The sequence below is a fragment of the Perca flavescens genome, chromosome 15, assembly GCF_004354835.1.
Source record: "Perca flavescens isolate YP-PL-M2 chromosome 15, PFLA_1.0, whole genome shotgun sequence".
NCBI classification, from domain to species: Eukaryota; Metazoa; Chordata; class Actinopteri; order Perciformes; family Percidae; genus Perca; species Perca flavescens.
The window spans coordinates 14,856,682-14,883,541 of NC_041345.1; the positions used below are offsets into that span (position 1 = coordinate 14,856,682).

General features: G+C 40.2%; 4 protein-coding genes across 12 annotated transcripts in view; 3 read left to right on the plus strand and 1 right to left on the minus strand.

Moving 5' to 3' along the window:
• Positions 1 to 71: 71 nt before the first annotated feature.
• Positions 72 to 2,307, minus strand: chchd5 (coiled-coil-helix-coiled-coil-helix domain containing 5). Of its 3 annotated transcripts, XR_003694361.1 has the most exons (5): positions 2,124 to 2,206; positions 1,813 to 1,953; positions 1,565 to 1,716; positions 659 to 752; positions 72 to 280 (listed from the first exon to the last, which is right to left on the minus strand). XR_003694361.1 is itself a non-coding variant. In XM_028598615.1 (4 exons), coding segments are annotated over exons 1-4 (318 nt in total). In that variant the 5' UTR covers positions 2,202 to 2,307; the 3' UTR covers positions 360 to 729. The 3 variants fall into 3 exon arrangements, 2 of the variants coding, with proteins under 2 accessions (XP_028454416.1, XP_028454415.1); XM_028598615.1 differs by lacking the exon at positions 72 to 280 and having other exon boundaries at positions 360 to 752; positions 2,200 to 2,307; XM_028598614.1 differs by lacking the exon at positions 72 to 280 and having other exon boundaries at positions 360 to 752.
• A 173-nt stretch (positions 2,308 to 2,480) lies between these two features.
• Positions 2,481 to 12,299, plus strand: atp13a1 (ATPase 13A1). Its single transcript, XM_028598540.1, has 25 exons — positions 2,481 to 3,136; positions 4,084 to 4,173; positions 4,463 to 4,726; positions 5,066 to 5,221; positions 5,353 to 5,422; positions 5,518 to 5,624; positions 5,760 to 5,889; positions 6,023 to 6,078; positions 6,499 to 6,625; positions 6,769 to 6,906; positions 7,034 to 7,154; positions 7,303 to 7,460; positions 8,176 to 8,351; positions 8,429 to 8,539; positions 8,639 to 8,764; positions 8,841 to 8,949; positions 9,128 to 9,321; positions 9,784 to 9,880; positions 9,964 to 10,148; positions 10,391 to 10,505; positions 10,609 to 10,805; positions 10,964 to 11,106; positions 11,248 to 11,359; positions 11,444 to 11,587; positions 11,691 to 12,299. Exons 1-25 carry the CDS (start codon positions 2,789 to 2,791, stop codon positions 11,799 to 11,801), a joined length of 3,585 nt encoding a protein of 1,194 aa, XP_028454341.1. The 5' UTR covers positions 2,481 to 2,788; the 3' UTR covers positions 11,802 to 12,299.
• A 2,245-nt stretch (positions 12,300 to 14,544) lies between these two features.
• On the plus strand, positions 14,545 to 19,386 carry dsn1 (DSN1 component of MIS12 kinetochore complex). 4 transcript variants are annotated; one of them, XM_028598591.1, is made up of 12 exons: positions 14,545 to 14,595; positions 15,112 to 15,210; positions 15,495 to 15,543; positions 15,680 to 15,959; positions 16,070 to 16,143; positions 16,636 to 16,708; positions 16,835 to 16,922; positions 17,050 to 17,094; positions 17,211 to 17,282; positions 17,384 to 17,531; positions 18,808 to 18,895; positions 18,991 to 19,386. In XM_028598591.1, the coding sequence occupies exons 2-12, from the start codon at positions 15,176 to 15,178 to the stop codon at positions 19,071 to 19,073; spliced, it is 1,035 nt and encodes a 344-aa protein (XP_028454392.1). In that variant the 5' UTR covers positions 14,545 to 14,595; positions 15,112 to 15,175; the 3' UTR covers positions 19,074 to 19,386. The 4 variants fall into 4 exon arrangements, with proteins under 4 accessions (XP_028454392.1, XP_028454393.1, XP_028454394.1 ...); XM_028598592.1 differs by having other exon boundaries at positions 14,585 to 14,603; XM_028598593.1 differs by lacking the exon at positions 14,545 to 14,595 and having other exon boundaries at positions 15,067 to 15,210; positions 15,791 to 15,959.
• Positions 19,387 to 21,976: 2,590 nt separating this feature from the next.
• Positions 21,977 to 26,860, plus strand: part of pbx4 (pre-B-cell leukemia transcription factor 4) — a 32,408-nt gene continuing 27,524 nt past the window's right edge. Inside the window, exons 1-3 of one of the 4 annotated variants that reach the window (XM_028598585.1) lie at positions 21,993 to 22,613; positions 22,692 to 22,914; positions 25,256 to 25,369. In XM_028598585.1, coding sequence (XP_028454386.1) covers positions 22,730 to 22,914; positions 25,256 to 25,369 — 299 coding nt within the window. In that variant the 5' untranslated portion in view covers positions 21,993 to 22,613; positions 22,692 to 22,729. Of the gene's footprint in view, positions 22,915 to 25,255; positions 25,370 to 26,860 lie in introns of all 4 variants that reach the window. The other 3 variants (XM_028598587.1, XM_028598584.1, XM_028598586.1) reach the window with 3 other exon arrangements.

Consider the following 26,860-nt stretch of genomic DNA (forward strand, 5'->3'; position numbering starts at 1 on the left):
TATAAACCGAAGAGCTTACACTTGAAAAGAAATGAATCATTTTCCCTTCCTCTTCAAAGCTTTAATAATTGAACCAGAAAAGGTATGTTCTGCTTAGTGGTCACAGGGCTCATAACTCAATATCCTCCCTCTGTCTCTCTCAGTAGTCCCGCAGATTAGAAGTGGACAGCCTCCTCCTTCTCCTTTCTTCCCAGACTCCCTATTTCTTAGTCATTGAGTATTCAGGAGAGTTTGTGCGGGAGTGATTCATTCCAGTTTAATATTTGACTCTGACTCAGACCTGGAAAGGGCAAGGGTGGGAGGGACAGACCAGACATAAGCAACAGAAAACAACAGGAATGACCACACCAGATGATTAATACAAGTCTGATGTCAAATTTAATGAGATGGTTCAATAAAAATCTGTAAAAACAGACTTCTTGCATACAGAAGGCAAGTATAAATGTTATTTTCAAATAAACACAACATTTACATGAGGAGTATGAGAAGAAGAACGACGCAGTAATTACATATTCTACACATGGTCTTATTCACAGTAATGTTGCATTCATCTCCTTTATCTTTGTTGAAGAAAGAAAAATAGTCCCATTAAGTCACGCAGAGAAAAATAGGTATCCTAACAACTGTGACTGTACATACAGTAAAATGGCTGGGGCACCTGTGAGACCAGCCCATCTGTGCTGCTGTGGAGACAGGAGTAATCGGAAGGTGATGGAAGATGCCTGAATACTATGATGGCTGAGGTACTGGGTCTGTAGATGGGGAGAGAAAAGGAGTTTATTGGTATGTTAACTATGAAAGTCATACCTCTCAAAGATGGTCCCATTTTGTAGACATAATAATCCATGGGTCTGTTTTATGTGTTGTTGTATCAGACATTCTAAAGATGCCCATTATAAGACTTAAAGGGAAAAAAACTCATTTTTCAGTGCTTGTGCATGTACATGTACATTTGGGTATCTGGGGTGCCTACAAACCCACAAACTGTGACAGCACAGTCAGTTTTTTGTGGGCTGCCAAGATCAGAAAACATGAGATTCAACAAGCCATTCAGATTTGGTTTAAATTCCTATGTCAGATGCAGGTCAATTAAAATATACCACCTCACATCTGAATATTTCTACCAAAGCCTTGAGAACTACCTTTGCAAAGGTGCGCCATGTTTTTTTTTTTTTTTTTTTTTAAACATTACAGCATGTAAACATGTTCTAGTAGAAATCAAAAATACAAATATGAAGCTGAAAATTAGCATATGTCTCCATTAACATCTGCAAGTCTGAATAACCAGCATGCACAAACCATTCAATGTGATAAAAAAACACTCCTGCTTCTTTAACCTTTTTTTGTCTTGTCTGTGTTGTTATGTTTTACATATTGTATACTGATATGGACCTGTGTGTCAGAAATAAAGTTGCATTGAATTTAAGAGACAAGTGAGGAGGCATAATAATCTGCACATTCCTATCTCTTTATGTATTTATTTATTTTAAATCACTTCTATTCACTACTGTTTATATGTGACCTTGAGTTATGTATGGTATGGCCAATTCCAGCAAGGACTTACCTACTCCACTGAGGTCTACGGTCTCTGCACAGCCCAGAAAGCGAGCTACATGTTGTGAGCAGGAGGTAGGTTTGTCCTGGTTTTCTCTCAGACAGCGCTCAAACTCTACAAACTCAGAGGAACAATCCTGTCTGATCTTCTGGATCACTGGGCTATCAAAACAAATGTAGGGGTTAGATACAAATGTGCTTTGAAAATGTGGGTGCGTAAGAATGTTGAGGCAAATGAGAGTGAGTATGTTGCCTTACTGTGATGATGTGCACTGTGCAACCTTAATCTTCAGTTCATGACACTTTAACTGCCATGTCGATGGGTTGGAGGCTACACATGACCCATACGCCTCCATTTCTTTATGGCAATACTTTGCCGTGATATCCATAGCAGCCTGCCTGAAGAGTGACAGATGTATGTAAACAAGTCAGTGATTATAGACAAGTCCAATAAACACATCGATCACCAACCTGAAAAACTTGCTATATTAAGCATAAGCAATACGGAATAATATGAAAAAAATTGGAGGATGGAGCCTGATTCACAAAGAACAAAGTACTGTATCTACCTGTATCTATACGTTACTTCCCTAGACTTGAGAACATACATGTAATGTTGATATGAGCCATATTTAAATTTCTTACATGTTGCTCTTTTTAGGCTTGTTTCAAACGAAGAAACTGAACAATCAAGGTTATAGCACCAGCACTTCTACATGTGGAGCCAGCCACGTCTTTGCAGCAACTACACTACACACCTAATACTATCTGATTGGATGGAAATACAACATTCTAAAACATTCTTTTAATGTTATTGGTTCAGGTTTGTGTCGATCTCACATTCTGGCTCCTCCCCTATAATGACGATTATTTTATTAAAGGGGTAGCTACTTAATCGCAAAACTGATATTACTTAAATACAGTCTTTATTTCGTAAAAAAAACCCTTCATATTCACATGTTACATGAACGTTAGCCTAAACAACACAATTTAACTGTGTGGAAGATTATACATGTTTGAGTTTTCCGGTTCAATCATGCTGCGCCAAGACGACCTTACGTGTTTCTGCGTGTTTACGTATGCGGAAGCTACGGTCAGCGAACGAACGATTCAGTAAACGGGCTCTGAATTCTGGAGCGAGCACCGCTACGTGTGTAGAATCGTCTTTTTACCGGCTACAGCACGACGGTTGGTCGTGGGTGATAGAGGGGGGCAGAGGTGTGACTAAAGTACAATGAACGACACTGAGAAAGAGGAGAGTATGGCTGCAGACGGGATCCAGGGACCGGGTGAGCTGCAAATGGCTGAGAACCACATCCAGCATGACAGTGGCACCGGCGACGAGCTGGTGAGCTCAGTGACGCTGTACAGGCGAAGGCCCCGGCTACTACACGGGACAGTCCTTCCGTTTCTGGCTGTTCTCTACCCAGGCTGGCTGTACTTGTGGTTAGGAGTGTATGGAGCCTCCGACTATCCCGAGGCAGGCCTCCTGTCGCTAGCCGCTATCGGGATCGCGCACGTTCTCACAGCGCTCTCTGGTTATTGGTCCGTGCACGCGCACTGTTGGCTCACTTGTTCCAAGGTAAACATAAGTAGGAACAACAATAATAGTGCTATAATCTACCGATGTCTCTAGGGATCCCACTGTTTTTCCATATGTCTTGTACATAGATAGTGCAAAGGTCAGGGTCAGCATGGACCCAGGAGCAGGTAAGGAATTAATGTCTTGCTCAAAGGCACTATAGCAGGGCAGGTGTTTGGTTTGAACCCAAGTTTATGATTTTAGAGATGGCCTCTGTAACAACCAACGATGAAACCTTCACTACAAGTTAAGTTTTGAAAGTGTCTGGGCTTTGTGGACATGATAATAATGAATATGCTGTTTAAACACTTTCATATACATTGGAAGATTGCTATTTTTTATTTCTGCATAGCAGGATGTAAAAACCTTTGTGACTTTCTTTTACATTACACTTAATGTTACTAGAGGAGGGTGATATAGAAAAAAAGACCTAAAGACCAATTGCTGATTGATACATTATGTTCTATGACCTGTCCAGTGTCTATCAATTACATGGTAATCGGAAGTGAAAGTGTCATTTTCAACTAGCATTCCAAAACATTTCATAAAATAACCTTATTGATAATAGTAGCAGCTTTGTACTGCCAATGTAAAAGAGAAAATGTGTTTCATGACACAATATTAAAAATAAGAGTGTTACAGTGATAGATGATAATTGACTATTGCTCCGCATATCTGTGTCTCAGGAGGCAATTGTGTAAGAGAGTCTAGTAGATCCTACAAAAACATTCAAATAGATTTGTATCAACAATGTAATAAGGTCATTGTTGCAGCCAAATGTAAAAGTTAACGATTTAAGAATGTGCCTGAACTTCATATTGATCAAGCAGCTGTATGTCAGGGCATGTCTCACTGGAGAGGGACAAAGTTTCAGAAGCACACCGCTATACCAAAAATAACCGTGACCGGCCGCAGTGTGTGAATTTGTCACCTGTTCATTTGTACAGGAACCAGACCCAAACAAGGCTACGCTGGCAAAGGTCATACCCACCCCCAACAACGGTTCTGCCGAGCTTGTGGCACTACAGAGGGACCAGGTCAGCTGACATATTTACTCCCAGGAAGTTGTCTTAATTTGAAACGTGCCCCACATCTCACATTCTCTGCCTGCAGTTTTTTTGAAAATCTACATCCGCTCTGATTTGATCTTGCCAGTTGTTTGAAATCTACATCCGCTTGCGATTGGTGTGGCATGGCTTCAGTGTAGGCAAACTGTCCTTGTTTTGTATTCTTATTTGTGATTGGACTGTTCAGGGAGGAAAATCACCTGTCTTGAATGAATGCTGTAAATTAAATGTTCTTTGTTTTTCCTTTTCTGACCAACAGAATGAGAATGGGGAGGGGATTTTATCTTTTGAATTTCAAAAGATCTGCTACATATTTGACCAGGAAGAGAAGAAATGTTTCCTTCCAATAGCATTTCCCATAAACAACCCAATGGGCTACTTTCAGTCCTGGCGTGGCTACCAGGAGGAGGCTGAACTCCGAGCTGCAGAAAAGCGCTACGGCACCAACCGTGCTGAGATGATGGTGCCAGATTTCCTGGAGCTCTTCAAAGAGAGGGCCACAGCTCCCTTTTTTGTTTTCCAGGTGTGTGTGTGTGTGTGTGTGTGTGTGACGATATATATTTGTATACATGTGTGTATTTGAGAGTGAGAGTGAGTGGTGGCAGAGGTAGCGAGTATCGTGGGGAATTGTGTGCGTGTGTGTGATTGTATTGTGTGTGTGTATATATATTTGTATACATGTGTGTATTTGTGTGACTGTGCACTTGCACACACGCATGTTTCTTTATAATTTCACAGGTTTTGTTGTAAAAGTTGACTTTATACTTCTTCATTTTTGTTGAATGGCTTTAGATATGGTGTTGTTGACTTTGTTATCATGTCTATATCCATTTGAAGTTATCTATTGTCTGCCATCTATCAGGTGTTCTGTGTGGGGTTGTGGTGTCTGGACGAGTACTGGTACTACAGTGTTTTCACACTGTTCATGCTGGTGGCGTTCGAGGCCTCCCTGGTCCAGCAGCAAATGAGGAATATGTCTGAGATCCGCCGCATGGGAAACAAGCCCTACATGATCCAGGTAGGCTTGATCAAGTTTAAAATTTTGTATATACACTTTTAAAATTATAAAGAAACATTTTGTCTTGCATCTACAGTATATTTCCCTTGTATTTAAAGCATCCCTAATTTATCTTATGTATTTTGTGCCAGGTATATCGCAACAGGAAGTGGAGACCTATTTCAAGTGATGAGCTTGTCCCTGGTGACATTGTCTCAATAGGTAAATGTCAAGATATCTTTGGGACTTCTCATTTCCACAAACATCAGATTGACTCGGTTAGTATGTGTTTAAAATGTGTATTCTCTGCTTCGCAGGACGTTCACCCCAGGACAACTTGGTACCGTGTGATGTGCTGCTACTCAGGGGTCGTTGCATTGTGGATGAGGCTATGCTGACCGGCGAGTCAGTGCCCCAGATGAAGGTTAGAAGTAAACTGATATATACATCATAACACTACACAGGTCTGAGGGCGTAGGTTTTCTAAATGGCAGTATTCTAAATGGCATTGGATTATTTTGGGGTATCGTAATTACTGCTGACAATATGGAGTGTGCAGGAACCAGTGGAGGACTTGGACCCAGAGCGAATCCTGGATGTTCAGACAGACTCTCGACTCCACGTTATCTCTGGGGGGACAAAAGTGGTGCAACATAGCCCCCCTTTAAAGACCAGTGCTGGACTCAAACGTAAGTGTTAATTCCTCTCTTCATGTATCTGTTACCAACAAAGTATACCAGCTGAATTAATGAATTCAATGGTGCATGTGTTGCCCATCTAAAATCAAGATGCAAGCTCATTAATCTTCTCCTTTATGTGCAGCTGTAGACAACGGCTGTGTGGCCTATGTACTGAGAACAGGATTCTACACCTCTCAGGTGAGGTAGTGCTAAGTATACACGTCTTAATGTAGTCAATGTATACGGGCCAAATGATGACAATGTCCATTTCTATAACAATTAGTTTTTAAGAATTTCAAAACTAACAGGCAAGTATATTATTGCAAGGGACTTTAATAGCATTCTTGATGCAAGTAAAGATAGGTCCTCTAGAGTGGACAACACTCACACAAGAACTAGGAAAGCAGTACATCATTTTATAAACAAAATAAACCTAGTGGATATACGGAGACATCTGAATCCATCAAAGAACGACTTTCCTGTTGGTCTAGTACTAAGAACAGTATGTCTTTATTACTACACTCACTTTGTTCTTGTCATGCACTTTAATTCTAGTTTTGACAGCATGTTGTGTCAGCTGTGAAAGTGTACTGATTGTGTGTACAAACTTGCCTCCAGGGTAAACTGTTACGGACCATCCTTTTTGGAGTTAAGAGAGTGACCGCAAACAACCTGGAGACTTTTATCTTCATCCTCTTCCTCCTCGTGTTTGCCATTGCTGCAGCTCTTTATGTGTGGCTAGAAGGTGAGGTGCACAGAATCAATTCATTAAAATGTAATTCTTATTTAACACAGGCTTTATCTTAGTCAAAATGAAAGCTAATAGCTGAAGGTGAGGGCATACGTAACCTCTAAATTCTATGTGTGTGCTTTGTATTACTCCCTCAGGGACCAAGGATGCCAGCAGGAACCGCTACAAGCTGTTTCTGGAGTGCACGCTAATCCTCACTTCGGTTGTTCCACCAGAACTCCCCATAGAGCTTTCTCTGGCAGTTAACACTTCTCTTATCGCCCTGGCTAAACTTTGTACGTTTGTGTGTGCTCCTATCTTGCATTTGTGTAGAATAGCTATTAAGATACCTGGACCAGCTTATTATACAAAGCTTGTAATAGTAGCGGTTTAATCAAATCTTCTTTTTCTTCCCCTGCTTAGATGTATTCTGTACAGAGCCATTCAGGATACCATTTGCAGGGAAGGTGGAGGTTTGCTGTTTTGACAAAACAGGAACACTGACCAGTGACAGTCTGGTGGTACGAGGAGTAGCAGGCCTCAGGTAAACCCTGCCCGCCATTCTGCCCAGTGTTCTACTTTAAACATCATAATTTGTTAAGCACAAGTAGCCAAGTATACAATGCTTTGGTCTAGGTCATTTACATTTGCACTGTGTGGAGGGTATTGAGTGATGATTGCGTTTATGACAGAGAAGGAAAGGAGGTGATGCCTGTATCTGAGATACCAGTTGAGACACATCGGGTGGTGGCCACCTGTCACTCACTGGTCACGCTGGATGATGGACAGCTGGTTGGAGATCCACTGGAGAAGGCCATGCTGACAGCTGCTGACTGGACCCTCACTAAAGGTACAGTGAAATGACCTCCACTAAATGCACATTGAGAGAACATGTACTATATATGCTCATGTTTTGGTGTGCTATAGGGCTTGGTACCAAATTCAATACTTTTTAGGGACTGCCCAAATTGCCTCCTTAGTATCGAAAAATGCCTCATCATTCAGTACCCAATTTCAATACCTAAGGAGTAAATCTCATCAGCGTCAAGAAGCCAATAAGCATGCAGCATGCTTCTACCAAGATCTAATAAAGTCTATGATTGGCTGTCTAACATCACACGTCGTAGAGACACAAAGGAAAAACTACTACATTACACACAGAGATGGGGCTCACTTAGTAGGAGCTGAAATGATTTGTTCCGTAATGTGTAATGTTGTTATTTCTTTCCGTTTTATAAAATTGGTATCTCAAAAAATCGTTCCGGGACCAGTATCAAAGTCGAGGTATTGGTATCGGTACTGGTATCGAAAATCTTTGAACGATACCCAGCCCTAGCTGTGCTACATACAATCTTAAATTAGCATTTGTTTCTGATTTGCAGTATAATCTTTTAGGTTGCACCAAACCTGCTGTGGTTAGCTTGGTGGTGTAGTTTGATCAGTGCATCTTAAATGAATGCTGTTCTTCAAATGCATTGCATTTTAATGTTAGTGTTTAGGTATCTTTACTCTTATTAGCACAGTGCTTAGATGTGTGTCTCATTGACTCTTGCCGCTTTGACCAGATGAAAAGGTGTTCCCACGAAGCATCAAAACTCAGGGACTTAAGATCCACCAGCGTTTCCACTTTGCAAGCGCTCTAAAGAGGATGTCAGTTCTGGCCTCCTATGAGAAACTCGGCTCCACTGAACTCTGCTACATCTCAACTGTCAAGGGAGCTCCAGAGACACTCAGAGGAATGGTACGTATCCTTAATACATACATGCTATATTCTAATCAAGCGCACCTACTGGCGTTCTAATGTGGCTGTGTTTATAGTTTGCAGAATGTCCAGCGAATTATGATGAAGTCCACAAGGAAATGTCTCGGGAAGGGGCTAGAGTGCTGGCCTTGGGTTACAAAGAGATGGGACACCTTAGTCATCAACAGGTTCTTATTTTATTTCATTTAAAGCTATTAGGATTGTCTGAACTGTCTGAGTAGTCTTGATGCGAATAGATTTAGTTACAAAGTTTTTGGGTCTCATAGGTCCGGGAGATGAGTCGCGATACTCTGGAGTGTGACTTGCATTTCGCCGGATTCATGGTTGTGTCCTGCCCCCTTAAAAGCGACAGCAAGGCAGTCATCAGAGAGATCCAGGAGGCATCTCATAATGTAAATAAGCTGACAACACACAATTGTGCATACCTACAGCATGGTTTTAAGATTCATACTTTACCTTTGCTTTCAGGTGGTGATGATCACAGGCGACAACCCTCTAACGGCGTGCCATGTAGCAAGAGAGCTCCACTTCATCCAGAAGGAACACACACTTGTTTTGCAGCCAAGCCCTGGTCAGAGTAAGAAAAAGTTGTCACTTTACAGAATTACATGTAATACTCAAATTAGCCAGTGGATAACGATGGCAGTAATACAGGTGGTAGCTAAAGATTCTTGTGGTAATTTGCAGTGGGTGTTTTGGCCAAGGACAGAGACAAAGTACAGAATCATTTACCGCTGATGTTATTTGTTTTCCAGATGAGTGGCAGTGGGAGTCCATTGATGGCAGTGTGCGTGTACCACTGCCCCCTACCTCCGTTTCCTCCTTTGTGCGTCAGTTTGACTTGTGTGTAACAGGGGAGGGGCTAGCTAGACTGAGCTGTGATCCCCAACTATTCCACACCCTCTTGCCTCACATACAGGTGTTTGCCCGTGTCAGTCCAAAACAAAAGGTAGGTCCCAAAAATCAACAACATGACATTATGTTGAGGTTTATAAACCACAGCTACAATGGAGTTAGATAGCAGAAAATGTTTAGCTAACATCAATAGTCAGTGTCAAATGGTGTGGCTTTTGTCAAAGAGCAAAGGTTTCGTTGTTCAACAATAATAGTTCCGTCACAGATGAAGCAGCAGTAGACCGATGGTACTCTGTAGTCTACAATACAACAGCAAAATACATGTATTTTATCTAGGCGACGCCACTCTTTTTGTCTGAAAGGTAATTGGAAAACAAATTCAGGGAAATTTCTTTGGTTTTTTTTTTTGTTTTGTTTGGGGGAAAAAACTCGGGAATCAGTATTTTGAGTATGACAGATTGCTGTTACTGTATGTAACAATGTAAAAGTATTTTAAGGGTGAATTTTAAGGGTCTTTTGAAGTTATTAGCTATAATAACTTCCTGTTCTGTTTCAGGAATTTGTCATCACAAGTCTAAAGGGGCTGGGCTATGTGACACTGATGTGTGGTGATGGCACAAATGATGTTGGAGCTCTCAAACACGCCCACATAGGTAAGGTTTATAAACCACCAAGACTGAAAACGTGTCCCTACCTATGACACCAACAGTGTGTAGTGATGATAATTTTCCCTCAGGTGTTGCTCTGTTAGCCAACGCCCCTGAGCGCATGCCTGAAAGAAAGAAACGGGGGAGAGAAAAGGAGGCATCCTCAGCAGAACCCCGACCTTTACCACCTGTCAGTTCAGGAGGAAAACTGAGTTCCAGGGCAGCCAGGCAGAGGGTGATGGCCCAGAGAGAAGAGCAGCTTGCAGCACAAAAGGTGTGTCTTTTTTAGAGAAGGGCATCCTTCCGGATTTTTTAAGGGAATAGTAGTTTACCAATAAGTTACAGTGACTGAAACTCATTCATGTTAACGGACTACTGAATGCAGCATACTAGACTGCAGTCCCATGCTACCCTCTTTCCCAGTTACAAACGTTAACATAATAATTTAATTCGCGCCTTTCTTTGAAATAATAGAATTGTAGCGCACTCTAAACATCAGGGTTTATTCTGTAACAGGAGAGGATCAGTCAAGTCTTACGGGAACTTGAAGAGGATCAGATACAAGTAGTGAAACTGGGTGATGCCTCCATCGCTGCCCCCTTCACTTCCAAACTCTCCTCCATACAGTGCAGTGAGTAACACTGGTTTATGATTTCAACTTGAAACAGTTGGCAAAAATCTCAACATGAAGCTGCCTCTCTCCCCCCCTCTAAAACTTTTTTTTTTTTCCCCAGTCTGCCATGTAATAAAGCAAGGCCGTTGCACTCTGGTGACAACACTCCAGATGTTCAAGATCCTCGCTCTAAATGCCCTGGTGCTGGCCTACAGCCAGTCTGTACTCTACCTCGAGGGGGTCAAGTTCAGCGATTTCCAGGCGACCCTGCAGGGCCTGCTCTTGGCCGGATGCTTTCTCTTCATCTCTAGATCAAAGGTCAGAATATATGTCACAAAATCCAGGCTCTGCATGTTTCTGATGGTTCTCCTACCAAGATCTTCTTTACTGAATGTTTTTCTTCTACCATGATATGTTTACTGTTTTTGATAGAAATGGAAACCAAATTAATCTTTTTTTTCACCCTGTTTACACAGCCACTGAAAACGTTGTCTCGAGAGCGTCCCTTACCAAACATCTTCAATCTTTATACGGTCTTGACTGTGCTGCTGCAGTTTGCTGTTCACTTCTGTAGTCTGGTGTATCTTTACAAAGAGGCACAAAGCAGAAGTCCGCCCAGGTAAAACGCAGTAAGATAGGAATAGAGAGAGAGAGAGAGAGAGAGAGAGAGTAAAGAGCCGTTGTGCTTTACAAGTTAAATATTAATAACATTACATTAATACATTATTATAACATTTCACTTTACCTTTCTCTTTTGCAGAGCGGAGCAGTTTGCAGATCTATATAAAGAGTTTGAACCCAGTCTAATTAACAGCACTGTGTATATAATGTCCATGGCCATGCAGATGGCCACCTTTGCCATTAACTACAAGGTACTTATTCTTAATACCATTAGTATTTGTTGTCTCTGCATCCTTAATATACAAACTCACAGCATTTCTTGTTGTGTCCGAAAGGGTCACCCCTTCATGGAGTCTCTCAGCGAGAATCGACCACTACTATGGAGTATCGCTCTGTCAGGTTTAGCGATTGTGGGACTTCTTACTGGTTCCTCACCAGAATTCAACGAACAGTTTGCTCTTGTAGATATTCCAACTGAGGTGAGCTGAGATTACTTTATCATGTATTGTTTTGTTAAAATAGCCTTGTAATAAGGATGTACTCCATAAGGTAACCTGCTTCCTTTTTTTTACTTCCTTGCAGTTCAAATTAATCATTGCCCAGGTTCTGGTGGTGGACTTTGTTGCTGCTCTGCTGGTGGACCGTGTCCTGCAGTTCCTGCTGGGCAAAGGAACTCTCAGGCTGCCTTCTTGAACTCAGTGCCAGCAGCGACCGCTGCCCTCACCAACCAAACTGTAAAGGGAGAGAAGACTTTGGAGGAGGAAGAGAATTGAAGCTGTTGTGACATACACAAGACAGCTGAGACAGTCATGGTGTACAGTATTGTACACTCCGTGTATCCCTTCCTTCGTCCTTCTCTGCCCCTCCTTAACCATCTGTGTTTCTGCATTTTTATCAGCTCTTTTTTTTCTCAATTATCTTTCTTCATAACTCTTGAGTTTGTTTTTTTCTCTACATTTCTCTCTCTTACTTCATCTGTCCCTCCCCACTGCTACACAAGGCCATGAAGACAGCAGTATTGAGCGGAGTGCAAGACTGTGTGCCAGCCAGAGTGAAACATACAGGCACACAACAGGGGCATTCTCCAAGAGAATTGAAAAGTGTTTTTGATTTTTTTGATTCCTCTCCTTGATTTTGTAAAAAGTGAAAAACATCTCTAACAGACTTATAAAGACTTACAGATACAAATTATGAAGTCTGCCAAGTGTTTTGTCAAGTACTGATGTCTGCACATGGATAGGATGAGCATGTCCAGCTGGTCATGAACTATCCTGTTCCCATAAGTAGGTAAGTAAAGAATGTTCAGGTTATGAGAATATAGTGTAACTGCACAAACACATTTTTAATGAAACATTTTATCATGCACAAATGAATCTGGCAAAAACAAACATTTCATTAAGCATCAGTTGATTGAAAAAAAAGCTTGTGAAACTTTGTGTTTACTTACAAACTGATCTCAACTACCAAACCATAGATAACCATTTGCTATTTATCTTTTGATATGTATTTAAAATAACCTTTGTTTGATGGACAAACTAGAGCATCTTAAACAGAGTGCCTTTCCCAAAAAATATCTGAATAGAAATCCAATCCATTGCTGTTAAAGGGCCTTGAAATTCAAAATGTAAATAATTCCAGCTTCCTCTCAGCAATATAATCCCACAAATTGTATCACTGAATCACATGTTGAACACAACCTTAAATTTACAGAAAGCAGGGTGCCTGGATAGCTCACAGGTTCGACTCCGACCTGCGGCCCTTTGCTGCATGTCGTTCCCCCTCTCTCTCCCCTTTTGGGTCTAGGCTGTCCTATTCAAATAAAAGCCTAAAAATGCCCCCAATAAATAATCTTAAAAAAAATACATATACTGTACATACAGTTACGAGGCTGTCAAGTCAGAGTAGTTTAGTTAAAAATTAAACAATGTGGAGGTTTGAGGTTGGTTAAAAGTGTATTAAAGTCAATGAGCGTATTTTTTAACAAGAAATCTCAGCTTACCTTTTTATTTTACCCTGAATTTGAAAATTATATAATATTTATGTTATACTTTTGTTTGTGGATATTGCAAATTATTTATGGGTGCATTTGGTTACCATAGGAATTTGCTTAATAGATACATTCCAACACCGAAATGGAAAAGAGACACACACACACACACACACACACACACACACACACACACACACACACACACACACACACACACACACACACACACACACACACACACACACACACACACACACACACACACACACACACACACACACACACACACACACGTTTTCCATCTATGGAAACCTCACATTCAGGGGTCAGGAAATACCCATAATTGATGTACAGATTAGGATGCCCCTCAATGGAATGTTGAATCCAGAACTAGTTGATCAGCTGATGTGCAAAGAGTAATAAGAACAGCAACTGAAATGATGAAAAGACAAAATGGCATGTAATGTATCAAGTAGGTGTGCGGTTCCCTGAAAAGTTCGGCTAAGTGTTGGTTAGCCAAGACTAGATAAGGAAAACACATGAATGACAATTAGTGTGGGAGAAGTGTCATTTTTGGTAGTATTTATGACAAAACTTATACTATCAGCAGGTAACACTGCTATATTGCCAAAAACTAAAACAAGCCATAGGGAGGTCAAAGCTGTTGAACTCAAGGTCTTAAACTCGGGAGGCCAAAGCACCAGGACTCTGAAGAACTAGCTCAAGAACTCTTCAGCTCGATATCCAAAGTCCAACCAATGTGTTCAGAGAAGATCAGGGCCAGGGTTGCCTCTTTAAACTATTAAGTAAATGCTAGGTCTTAACTTGATCCAGGGGGTTTCAGAACTACATGATTGGATTGTCATTACAGCCTGCATTTAATTTCTTTGAGTCTTCAATTAATAAATTGTCTTTTAAATATATTGAATTATATTCCTGTATTTTCCACTTTATGATCTTTAATTTATAAAATCTTAAAATGAAACCCCAGTAGGTTTGTGCTTATTTGAATAGATTTGTATCCTGCATATGCTGCCATACAAATGCCCTGTAATTTTGAAAAGTCATATTTCTTACACATAAGAAAATCTGATAATCATGAAATTCCTATCTCATGGAGGGTTTCTTTCATCTGTTGTTCCAAAAAGCATAAACATGATAGGAATATTTTGATCCATATTCTAAGCAAAATGGGTAATCTATCGCAAGTTAAACTGGTCAATATTGTTGTAGTGGCAATCTGACCACAAAAAATGCCACTGGAGGGAATTTGACACCATTTCCAACACTGGTGCAAACAATGAGGTCCGCCATCATCTTAAGGTTAACTCTTTATTTTAAAAATGCATTTAAAAACACCTACAAAAAGACTGACAGATTAACAACGAGCAGACGAGCTCTAAAAAAACATCACTTGCACACAGCTGAGGCTGAAAAACTGTGTGGCTTCCCAAATCCTATTCCTCCATCCCCCTCACCTGTGATTCCATTTCACAGGTGTGCAGGTGACGTAGCAAACAAAAAACACACACACACACACAAACACACAAACACACACACAGCAAAATGTCTAAATTGGCTACAACAATTGTCATTAAATTATGACATTGTTGTTGACATTGTATCTTGGAGCTCTTTTAAGTCAGCACGTTCAAAATGTGATACAAACTAGTTACATGTGTCTGCTATTAAATAGTGTTTAGCTGTTACGTCTATAACCAAAACAGGAAATGCATGGTTTACTCTCAAACACAAGCAGTTAAATGTTACAATTTACTACATAGTCTGGGTTAGTTGAACCATACCTTGGGGTGAAATGTAACATTATAAAATTAGGATTAAAACAAAACTTGATATTGAAACTTTCATTCAATATTCAAATGACTTTTTAAAATATTTCAATATAATAATATATAATATTTCGAACACAGCTAGAGTATGTTTAAAGTGAATCAGGTGGTTTGTACCTTGTTTTGCAGTTGCTAATCACACTACATTTCCCATGGTGCTTAGGTCAGAAGAGGGGTTTGGCTTTTTGGGCGCGCGGTGCGAAGAAAACTATTTGAAAGAAAAAAAAATGGCGGATAAACATTCAGAAGCTGGACAAGAATGGTTTGTATCTTTTTATTATTTTTTTTAATTTTACCTTTGCCACAACCGATTTTACATGAACGGTTTGCGTGTATGGAGAAAATGCATTAAAGCGTTGACGTTACCTCTGTCGGAGTTTTGCCCAAAGCAACTTATTGGTGTGGTCGTTACTGACATAGCTAAACATGTCGGCGAAACACCGTAACATTACGTTAACGTTAGTAATAGCTAGAGTATTTAACGTTACTGACATTCTATTAATGTACGTTAACGTTGGCTTTTTAATTCATAAAATGTCCCTGCAGTTGCGGAAGTGTCGCCGTGGCTGATAACGTTGACGTTTTCCAGAATGAGGTAAGACATTTTAACTGAAGTGTAAGCTAACGTTAGCTAACTAACAACGTCCCTGCTAATTCTATATTCATGAGCCAAACACGTTATAAAGTTAGTGCTAATTTGCTCTTTGTTCAATCTCTGTACCGTTACCAAGGTCAACTTGGTGAAACGGAAATCAAAAAGATGCTCATCTACAAGCCCCAGCACAGCTCCCCCAAACAAATGTGTCCGCAAAGTTACCGACCTCCTATCACCCACCACACAGACACCAGATGCAGGGGAAGTACAGTCCGAGACAGACAAACTAGAAATGCAGACAGAAAACACGGAGGGACCTTCAAGTCCCACTGTCGACCCCACTGCACGGAGGAAATCCTGGAGGAGAGGCACCATAACCCGACGCTCTCTCCGTGCACTTACCAACCCATATCAGGGTGAGATGTCTGGCTTTCTTGTACCTTATAATCAGGAAAGAATGGCCATAGGGTGTTTTCTTTTTTTGCTGTTTGTTTTGCAATATAAATCCCTATTTTTGTGTTTGCAGTTTTGTGCAGGAGCATAAGTGCATCCTTATCACAGCAAAACAGGCTTGAGAAATTGATGGAGGCTTCAATGAGGGTGAGTGTGGTAGGGTCATAAGTAAAGATGTAAATTAATTGTGAAAAATTGAATAAGCGGGCACAGTAGGTTACTTTTCATCTCTCTGGTATTGGCTGTTTGAGATGAAGATCTTTTTTCCACTTAACTAAAGATATTTGGAAAGTTGGTGGATTCAAAAAGGAACCAGATGTTGTTTAACAAACAAGTAACTATAAATGTTACTAGAGATTTTACATTGTAAAAAAAGTGGGGTTATGATAACAAATTATGTGATTAACTGAAATTTAAATTCACAACTTTAGAGACATATCAGATGTGATTGTATTCAGGAGTGCCAACCTACTCTACGTAAGATGTCCTAATGAAGTACTCATGAGAATAATGCTTTAGCCATAATGAGTAGACCGTAAAGGTCTGGGTTGCATTAGGTTAGAGATGAACATGTATCTAATTTTAATTAGTCTCTAAAACTAATGAATCTCTGTCTAATCACCTCTGCTTTGTCTCTAGCTGGCAATAGAAAGAGCTCACAATTCGCTGCGATCTGTGCCGGACACCTCACTGGAGTCTTTTCAAAAACAAGGTTAGTGCTTGCGCTGCCTCATTTGGTACATATTTCATGGACCTCTTTATTTTTAATGGAATTGTTGTCCTAGAAATATTGAATTCAAGTTATTTCTTTATTCATGTTCTGTCTTCCTTGGCGCAGTTGAACACATGCAGAAAGAGTGGGGTTATCTGGCCAAAAGCATACGCGATGAACCAGGGTGTCATCAACTCCCTGCTAGAGAAGCCAGGTATTGTGGCTGTTTTTTGTTTATTCAGTACTTTGCATGCATTATGGTGGTATGTATGGTTTTTTTATTTGTTTTTAACTACAAATTAATATTTTATACTGATTTATGCCTCTGTTATTTGTGTCAGTTCTAGTGACCCTGCAGTGCAGAAAGTCTGGAAAGCCATCAATAGGCATGTTGTTCTTAATATCACTATATCACAAAGTATTCATACAAACCATACATTCAAACAGATGATGTGACCTAACACATGAGGTTATTTGTTTACCAGCCTGTGTTGTGTTTTAGGCTCCAGGCTGAAAGTGAATCCTGGGAGGCACTGTTGAACAAACACAGGAGTAAAGCAGAGGAATTGAAAAGGTGAACATGAACTGTCATTGAGGAATACTGTAGCAATACTGTGTTAGTGTGTCAATATTGTCTTAATTGTGTGTCAATAATGTGCTCTTTATTTGTTGCAGGAAAGTGGAGCAGGGCCAGCAAGGAGGCGTATCATTAGACACTACATCCATGGCCCAATCCTCACAGTACCATTTCATACAGAGTAAACCCGACTACCGCGCTCTCTTCTGTAGACAACAGCCCAAGCTTCATACTATGGCAATGATCGTATGTTGGAAAATAGATTTTTATATCATTCATTACCAAAGAAATCATAATCATCAATAGTAATGTATCAATAGTAGAAATTGTTGACTATTTTAGAAAAAGCTGGTATCTCTACTCATTTTTTAAATAATTACTACATTGTGTGTATAGATAGATAGATAGATGGATAGATAGATAGATAGATATAGGTGTATTGTAAAATATAGAAGCACCAGAACTCTGAAGAACTAGCTCAAGAACTCTTCAGCTCGATATCCAAAGTCCAACCAATGTGTTCAGAGAAGATCAGGGCCAGGGTTGCCTCTTTAAACTATTAGGTAAATGCTAGGTCTTAACTTGATCCAGGGGGTTTCAGAACTACATGATTGGATTCCTCCACCACCAAGACCACCTCTCTGAAACACCGGTCATTACAGCCTGCATTTAATTTCCTGGAGTCTTCAATAAATAAATAATTGTCTTTTAAATATATTCAATTATATTCCTGTTCATAGTATTTTCCACATTATGATTTTTAATTTATACAATCTTAAAAATGAAACCCCATTGGTTTGTGCTTCTTTGAATCGATTTGTATCCTGCACATGCGGAGGATAAATCCTCAGAATGTGAGAGTGCAATAAGAGTGATGAAACGTAAAGTAGATGCTACTGATTTATGGGCAGTTTAAGTGCTGCCCACAAACTTAATTCTTCTTCTTGTGGACCGTACCAAAGCTAGCACATTTGAGAGGTTGCAGACATTCTCCATCCTCTGCAGTTCAGAAATGTTTATCAGCTCATCATCACCTAACAGTCCAAGATGTCCGTGCCAATATATTTAATGATACATTCACATTTAGCCTATCTGATCGAACAATCACAGTTCACTTTGCTAGGTAATAACAAAGTTCATGTGAGATAACATAACTAGCGCAGCTTCTTTGTCCCGTTTGCTGTAGTTTGATTTCAGCAACGTGCTGTGAAGGTGCTGAATCCTACAACAACACACTATTTTCTGCAATAGTTAGTTTGGTTTTTCACATGAGAGATTTCGTTTTTCAGTCCTTGGTGTGTCCTGTTTTAAAAATGTTGATGTCACATATTTCTGTGCACCAATCCAAGTTTACTTACATTTGAATCAAAGTATTACAGTACAGTTGTGGAGTTGCTTGCTTATATTGCCAGCACTGTCAATCAAATTCAGGTCAAACCACACACACAGAGCCCTGGTAAAGCTGGTTTCTGCGTGCTTAATAATGACTGGATGTAATCAATTATTCCTTTTATGTGTGTAGATGGACACTCAGAGTAAGATGGTTACAGAGCTTCTGTCCATCAAGGAGCAGTCACAGATATTGGTGAAAGAGACCAGTGGCCGATTGGGTAATGCTTTCATTCATCTTTTCTATGGAATAATTAAGTGGAATAAACTATGAAGTGCCAATTTAACATTGAATCTGATTCCTTTTTCCTACCAGTGGCAGAGGCAGGATTCCAGGATCTTTCACCTGGTGTCATCAGGAACCTCATGGCAGCACCTTTACCCTCAGCAGCTACGTAATCACAGGCAGGAGGCAAGCGCGAGCAATCAATCATCTAATGGACCATGACTCTTTATGACTTGTATACGAAGCTCATATATGTGTACTTTCTGGTAATTTTGCTGTTATATGATTTGGGAACAATTTCTTTGCTCTGTCTTTGTTGTCTTGTGTTACTGGATAAAGCCCTAATTTTATGGTTTCTGTGTAAAAACAAAAAAAAAAAAAAAAAAAAAAACTTCCTCCAGCAGCAGGACTGGTAATAGAGCTAGTTTAGGTAATCCATAGTTTGAACAGCAGGTGGCAGTGGCTGGCTATAAAATATTATGAGAAGCTTGCTGAATGGCTGAAGTGGTGTTTGGTCTTAATTGAGTGTATTCATGCCTGTAAAACCTGAAACTCGGAAACCAAATTGATTGTCTTAAAATTGTTTTAGAATTTGATGTTAATGAATCTGCCCTTTTAAGTGGTCTGATTACTACTAATTTATAAATGTACTCAAAAGTGACAATGCTAAGAGTAGCTGAACCATGTGCACCATACATTTTGTGCATGGTGCACAATTGTGATTTTAAAAAGTGTCATTAAGCAGGAATACCTTGTCCAATTAAAATTGACTTATACAACAGGAAAGCATTAACTACTAAGATTATAGAAGGATTGTGTGAGAAAATCAAATATCACGATATTGTGGACAAAACTGTAGGGTTGACTATTGTTGCTTTCACAAAAGATTTTCACAATGAGATTTTTGACAAAAAGCCATCAGTAATGTGGATATAATGACTAAGTGGGAAAAGGCAAAACTGCTAGAATAATCTGGTAAATTCAGAAAATTACATCACTTTACTGTAATGCAGCCTTTAAAGACAGGAAAAGACAACACTTCTACCATATTACGATATAATATCAAAAATCTAAGACGATATCCAATCTTGTATCACGATATCGATATATTGATGTATTGCCCAGCCCTAGTTCTACAGTTTGCCTATAGTCTAGTTTATTTACAGTCCTTTCTACATCCTCAGTCACATTTACTCTCTTTTTGGTGCTGCATCTATTTCACTTCATCAGTGTCCCCTGACCATTCAGGAAGAGGCCCCTCCCCCACAGTGACTCACCCCCATCTCTTGCATTTGGCTGGGTCACTGATGCAGAACGAAGCTTTGACATGGTACCAGTCAGTCAAAGCTTTGTTTGCTATCACTCCTATCTCTTGGACCCATTTACTCATCAATGTTCAAGCTTAATTTTCTTCTGATAATTACAGCAAGAAACAACCCCTTCTTGCCCATTGCCAACAATAAATAAGCGTGGATTACTTTCTGTGCTCTGCAGTTATGATGTACAACATGGAGTATGGTGATTTTCCATTGTGATTGTATTCAAGGGAGTGACTAGAGAGCACAGGGACAAGCACAGAAGACAAGCGGGGTTGTGACCGTGAGAGCTGTGAGTAAGGAACGGTGGTGCACAGCAGGATAGATCGATTCTTATTTAGATGAAAATGAGGCTTGATGCTTGTGGGGTGAGAGGAGGGCAGCTTTAGCATCCAAATGAATAGAAGTTTCAAAGAAATGATCCTCAAATGCATCGCCAACAAAACATGAAGTTTACAAAGCCACTGAGTCTTTTTACTTTCAAGGAAGGTCTCTCTTGACAGTGAGCATGACTTGGGGTTAGGTAATAACCCCTGCAGCTTAACTCTCGCTTTTAACAACCTCCATGACCCAAGTAAATGGCATGTTAGAAGTTATTCTTTTAAGTGTTTGATTTTGATAAAGGTGCCTTTCGGTGTGACCAGGCTCTTCAGGTTCCTTGTTTGTACACTATTATCAGAAAGAAAGAAAAATAGGATCGTTTTGCTATTATATATTAATATTTCTTTATACTTCAATACCTGATATTTGTAAAATTGTAGGTTTGGTTGTGGTAGGGATAACTTTTTAAGGAGTTAAAATCCACTGCTTGGTATAACCACCGAGAAGCCTGAATTGTGACTTGTACTATATGCACACGCAAAGAACAATTACTGTTTAGGTTTGCTGTATTTTCTATTCTTGTTGTCTCTAACTTGAGATTGATTAGCTACAGATTGTTGTAGATGGATGTGTGGAGAGTCAGCATAAACCACTGCCAGTTTGGTCCTACTCCCTCATGCACACCCATCATCTCTTCTCAGTGCAGCAAGGCTGGCTGCAGCTCTCCTCCACATCCATTCAGCCAGCCATTCGTCTTGGAAAGCTGTCTCTCTGATCTGAGTGATAAACTACAGCAGAATTGCCAAGTTTGCAAAAAACAAGGACACTTGTTTTCAATCTGTGCTGTCAACATTTTCATACTGAAAACTGATGGGATGTTTCATTCATCAGGGGTTTAGAACAGAATGATATTCTTAGGTTGGACTGTTTTGAGAATGGAAATTGCTCTTGAAATTGCCATCATTTTCCCACACAGATGGATATCAGTGCATTGACTTTTAGGAACAACTTACGAAATGACACTGACTCCCAAAGACCCAAATCAATTTTAATTCTCCCTTTTTCTGTTCAACACACTTATGAGCAGGGACAGGTTGTTGTGGCATGCAAGATTCATACATCTTTGCACTTGCTCAAACAAATGTTTAAACACACTTGTGTATGGTAGGCTATAGGCTAGTGTAATGTTTACAGCTGTGTGTAGGCCTGCAGCTTGTTAAAAGCTCGCATAGCACACCATCCCAGTCCTTTCAATGTCTACAAACATTTTGTTTAGAAAAACGTTTTGTTAAGTAGGTGATCTTATATATCTTATGTTAATGAAAAAATGGCTTGAACCAAATAGGACAAGCAATGCTGATGACGCAAGAGGCTATCCATCTGTAAAGGCCGTACAAGAGGAGGATCTAGTCACCTGGAGGAATAATACAGTTATAGGGTTGAACGCTGTGTTACAGAATTAATATTTGATGCATTGTTACCAACATTGCACCCAGCTAATAGTGAAACGTATCTATTGGATTTCTATAGCCTAATAGCATACCGATTAACCCACCGTCCCACCCGCAAGATCACGCTCTGTGGTGCTACGGAGTTCAATGGTCACGCGAGGCACACTGCTCGCGCAGCCCAGAACGTCCCACATACTCGCGCGACATCAACAACAATGGCAAACGGCAAACCTTAGTCTGTTTTGGTAGGGGATTTTTGATTGGAGCGAGTCGGTCCGAAAGCTTAGTCGCTGCATTCGTGTATTATTTCTTTTTTTGAATTGGAGAGTTTTATTTTTAGACAAGAGTGTTCGTCTATTGCTATATATATTTCGTTTTAATTTTTTTATTTCGAAAATGTGCGAGGCGCTGTTGGCAAGCTCACACAGTCTGTGCATGTGTGTCCCTGCTGCTTTTCTGCTGGGCTACGGCTACTAACCTAGCTGCTTTTCACTCGGTAGTTAGCTAACGTTAGCCTGGCCGCGTTTATTAACTTGAGGCGAAAAACACAAGCAAATGTAAAGCGTGTTTGTCCGATCTGTTTTATGACAACAACCCTTAACTATTTTCGTGTCGTTGCTGTCAGGTACGGTAAGACGTGTTGCATGATTTGTCGTAGAATATACTTTGCTGGCTAGCTAACAGGCTAGCTATTTGTGTGTAGTCTTCGACTGAGGAAAACGGCGAGTTTTCTTTGAAAGTATGGATGACCAGACCAGGATGCTGACGGGTCTCACCGGACTCGGTGGACTAGCACAAGCCGATGTCGGTGATCCAGACTCGGTCAGGAAACAGCAGTCCCTTGGTCAACCTCAACAAGACATAGGGGATATCCTACAGCAAATAATGGCCATCACCGACGAAAGCCTGGACGAAGCACAGGCCAGGTAAGACGGGCGAAGAGCCATTTTCCACACATGAAAGCTAAGCTAAAGTGCGTTGTATGTGTCTTTATTTTTGCTTTATCGCTCAAGCTTGTCTGTTAAACGTTCACGTAAGTTAAGGTAATGCTTATTGCAACATTAATGCAACTTCACGTTACATTGTAATTCGTTGCCAATACATTTAGATATATAATAACTTGAACACCCACATTACAGTGCTGTTGTAGTTTGAAATGAGGTTCTTTGTTACTTCAAATCGTGCTTTATTGTGTACTGTAGTTTGTAAACATGCTTACTTGTTTGAAAAAGGGCAATAACGTTTATCTTAATTGGTATATCAATGAAGTGTTACATTTAAAAAGTTCGAATTCCCTATTAAGTCTGTGACAATGGTTTGTATAAAATGCACAACTACTTGCCTAACACCAAAGCTGTGTTTGCATGCTTGGATCTCTTGGTTTAAGAAAGAAAATAGGGTCGCTAGGGCTTAGCAGTATTATGTTTTGTTCTTTCATCAACCCGTGCATAAAGAAAACAAATCTTTTTCGTGAGTTTTTGTCATCTTCCCATTGGCTCATATAATATCCCGTCAGTGACGCAGAATTTACTTTTTACACTAATTATCAAAACTACCAAGAAGTGCGTCAACAACACACTAAATGCTTTCTACGATTGTGCATGTTTGAAGTTGCTATCGGAGTGAAACTATGTATTCTGGTCGTTTTGGCAAAGCTTTCACATATTACTAATCAGACTGTGGCAAATTAGATTTGTCTAATTGTAACATGTAATCTCAAATGCCGCTCGACATCAAATGAGTGTCGATAGCGTTAGTCATTGAAATGCAAATTAGCTGATAAATATGGGTAAGGATTACTCTGTTGTCCACGTATCAGCCCAGTGCTGTCTGTGTGATGACAGCAATCAGCCATTCATATGATTCGTCACTTCATGTTTGTGTTAGGTATTTTACGTATCATTATTGTGAGGCGTATGAATTGCAGTGAGCAACTGACCCGCACTCATTAGCCATGTGGCTCAAGGAGCATAAGGTCAGTTTCAGATAAAGCGACAGTATTTCAACAAAAGACAACCGTCCACTGCAAGACTGTGGCCACAGTGTGATGTGTCATTAGCTAGTGATTTTCCACCCAACATTTGACCACCTGGTTCTCTTAATTAATTCACTCCTCTTTCACTCCCTCCCTCCCTGGTGTTCATCCTTTTCATTGTGTGCTGGGTGCAATCAATTCTCCTATAATGTGTACGCGAGTGCAGCTGTCCACAAATCGAGTTTCTATTAATGAGATGGTGGTGAGGGGGAGGGATGATGCTATACCAGCAGCCTATGAACACTGGGATAATACCTTATCTTTGGAACAAGTTTGAGGACTTAATCAGGCCTTTTTTCGTTGACACATGCAAATAATTTTGCTTTGGAATCTTTATTGCAGTGTGTTATTTTTCTTCTTCTCCCAGTCTTTTTTTCTCCTTCTTTATGATTTGTGAATATTATTTACAAAAGGTTGTACTATAGTGAAACACATAATGTCACTTTCAATAATTTAGATTTAAAGGGACAATTACAGTGCAGGTAATCATGTAGCGGTCTATTATTAGATGTTAACGGGCTATTGTGAAAAACTAACTAAAGGTGTGGAGGCTTCGGAAGTGCCAGAGGTGTCCTTGCTGTATGCTTGTATTGATCTAAACTCCCACTCAGAGCATGTCCTCTTCATGCCATGTACGAGCAGGATTAATACTAAAAAGAATGCAGCCTACTGGCAGTTCAGTGGACTTGATGCAAATTGTGGGGCATGTACAGCTCAAATCCTTGCTGCTGTCACATGTGCATAGTATGTATATTAATCATTTAAGACAGTTATGATAATAAAATACTGATCTTCTGAACAGTATGTTTATAGCGTTAGTTGATGGACCAGCTTGCGTATGTGTGGAGTTGTTAGGCTGTTTGCTAATTTGCTTCTCAGGTTCACTGTTCAAAGGATAAAACATAACCAGAATTCAGGACTACACTAATTGTAACAACTATCTGTTGTTAGAAATAGTTTTCATAATTTTTAACAGTTGGTATGACTTAAAATGTACATTCTTTATCAACATCATTCTTAACTCCGATTTAAGTTTGTCACCCACACTTTTCCTTGGTCATGGGTCACAAGTTAATGTGATGGCTCACATGTGAGCATTACGCCCTTGTCGTGCAGGGTGGCAGTGTGTTGGGATGGGGAGTGGTCAGGGCAGCGCATGAACTCGGTGTTGCAGAGTACACTTCCTGCGCACCATCCACCCTCATCCTCTCACCCTGTCGCCATATGTTCAGATGCTGGCCAGAGGAATCGCCGGCGCATTGGGGTGGATCAGACGACCCCACAGAGGGAGGGAGAGCAGGGGGGGGCATGGCAGGGGGTGGCCTGCCACTCAACTTCCAGCACAGGTCAGTACAGGACCGCATGAGCACCTCCTTCTCCCCCTCCTGCTCATACCCTCCATGCTAAAGGCAGCCCTCCCCCCAACTCAATCCAGCAGTGACAGAATTGGTGGACAAAATGACATCGTTAATGCTAGACACATAACCCTTTACATGATACTGCCTCATAGAGTATTCTCGCAGAAAGGCAGTCTTTCGTGGCGTATACAGTAGGTGCACTATTTGCTAGTCCCCATAGTCCCTTCATTAATACTGCAGTGGACATTCACAACTGGAATTGGTGTTGAGGTCAGGTGTAGCCAAATCATGTTCATCTGTGGTTGTGTTTGTGTTGTTAGTAATGTTATTAGTGAAATAAATTCTTCATTTCAGGGTGATCTTCAGGTTTTTCATGTTTTCCAAAATCATGCCCATCAGAAACGGAGGTCTCATGGTGGTTTTGTTTTTCAGCTAAACTTGAACTGTATGTTGCACTTTTCCAGTTACCTTTTGTAAGTTGTTGTCACCCATATCGATTTTGCAGTAAATTATGCCTGTTGTGATTTGCAAAACTCTCCATAATACACCTCAATATGCTTTTTTTTTTTTTTTTTTTTTTTTTCGCCCAATCTATAGAACTAGCCATTAAAATACAGGGGGTGCACACATTTACAGAAACATTTTTTACAAGATAATGCAATATGACAAGAACCCTGCAACATTTGCAAACTATGGCCACAGTAACTATAGAGTTAAACAACACCTCTCTGACAATAGCAACAATAATGGAGGAACATAAGCTACATGGGTGTAGCACACTTGTATTGCATGCAGTTAAATGTTTTTATGTGTGCCTTTCATACGTTTTTGAATGTAAAAGACATTACTTTTAAAACATAGTTGTGTATGTACTCAGCAACGCCCCTCTCTGATCTAATTGGTGTGCACTCTGCACAATCAGTCAGTATAGTAGTTAACGCCCAAGACTATAGTGTCAAGTTATTTAGGGTTGTATTAAGAATTGGGCTTTACTACAGCATTCCAGTTTTACAGTTTTAATACATTAGTAAGCTGTATGGGCGTATGTGGGTGCATGAATGTGTATTAGCAGGACATTTTCTTGCTAAGGTGTTCTGATTTGATTACAGGGAACTGTATAAGTTTTGCCCTTTCTCCTTTTAATTGCTATTAGCCTGTTTGGCAATAACGAGAATGTGTCTGATTAAATTATAATCGCAACTTAATCCTAATCCTCTATCAACTCGCCATCTTCTTTTATGGAACAAGTCCTTGTGTAAGAGGTAGAAATTTGATTGCTGTGTAATAACTTTGGAATCTGGTGCTCAGTAATGATGACCTTGAGGTTTGGCATCATTACCTTGTCCCACAGTGCAAAGCATCCAAATGACAATATTACTCTTGTTAGTTCAGATTGATGCATCAGGGATGTTTCTGCACTGACAATGGCATTTGGCAATTGAAAATGCTTTTAAACATCATGGCTCTGTCCTGCTGTGT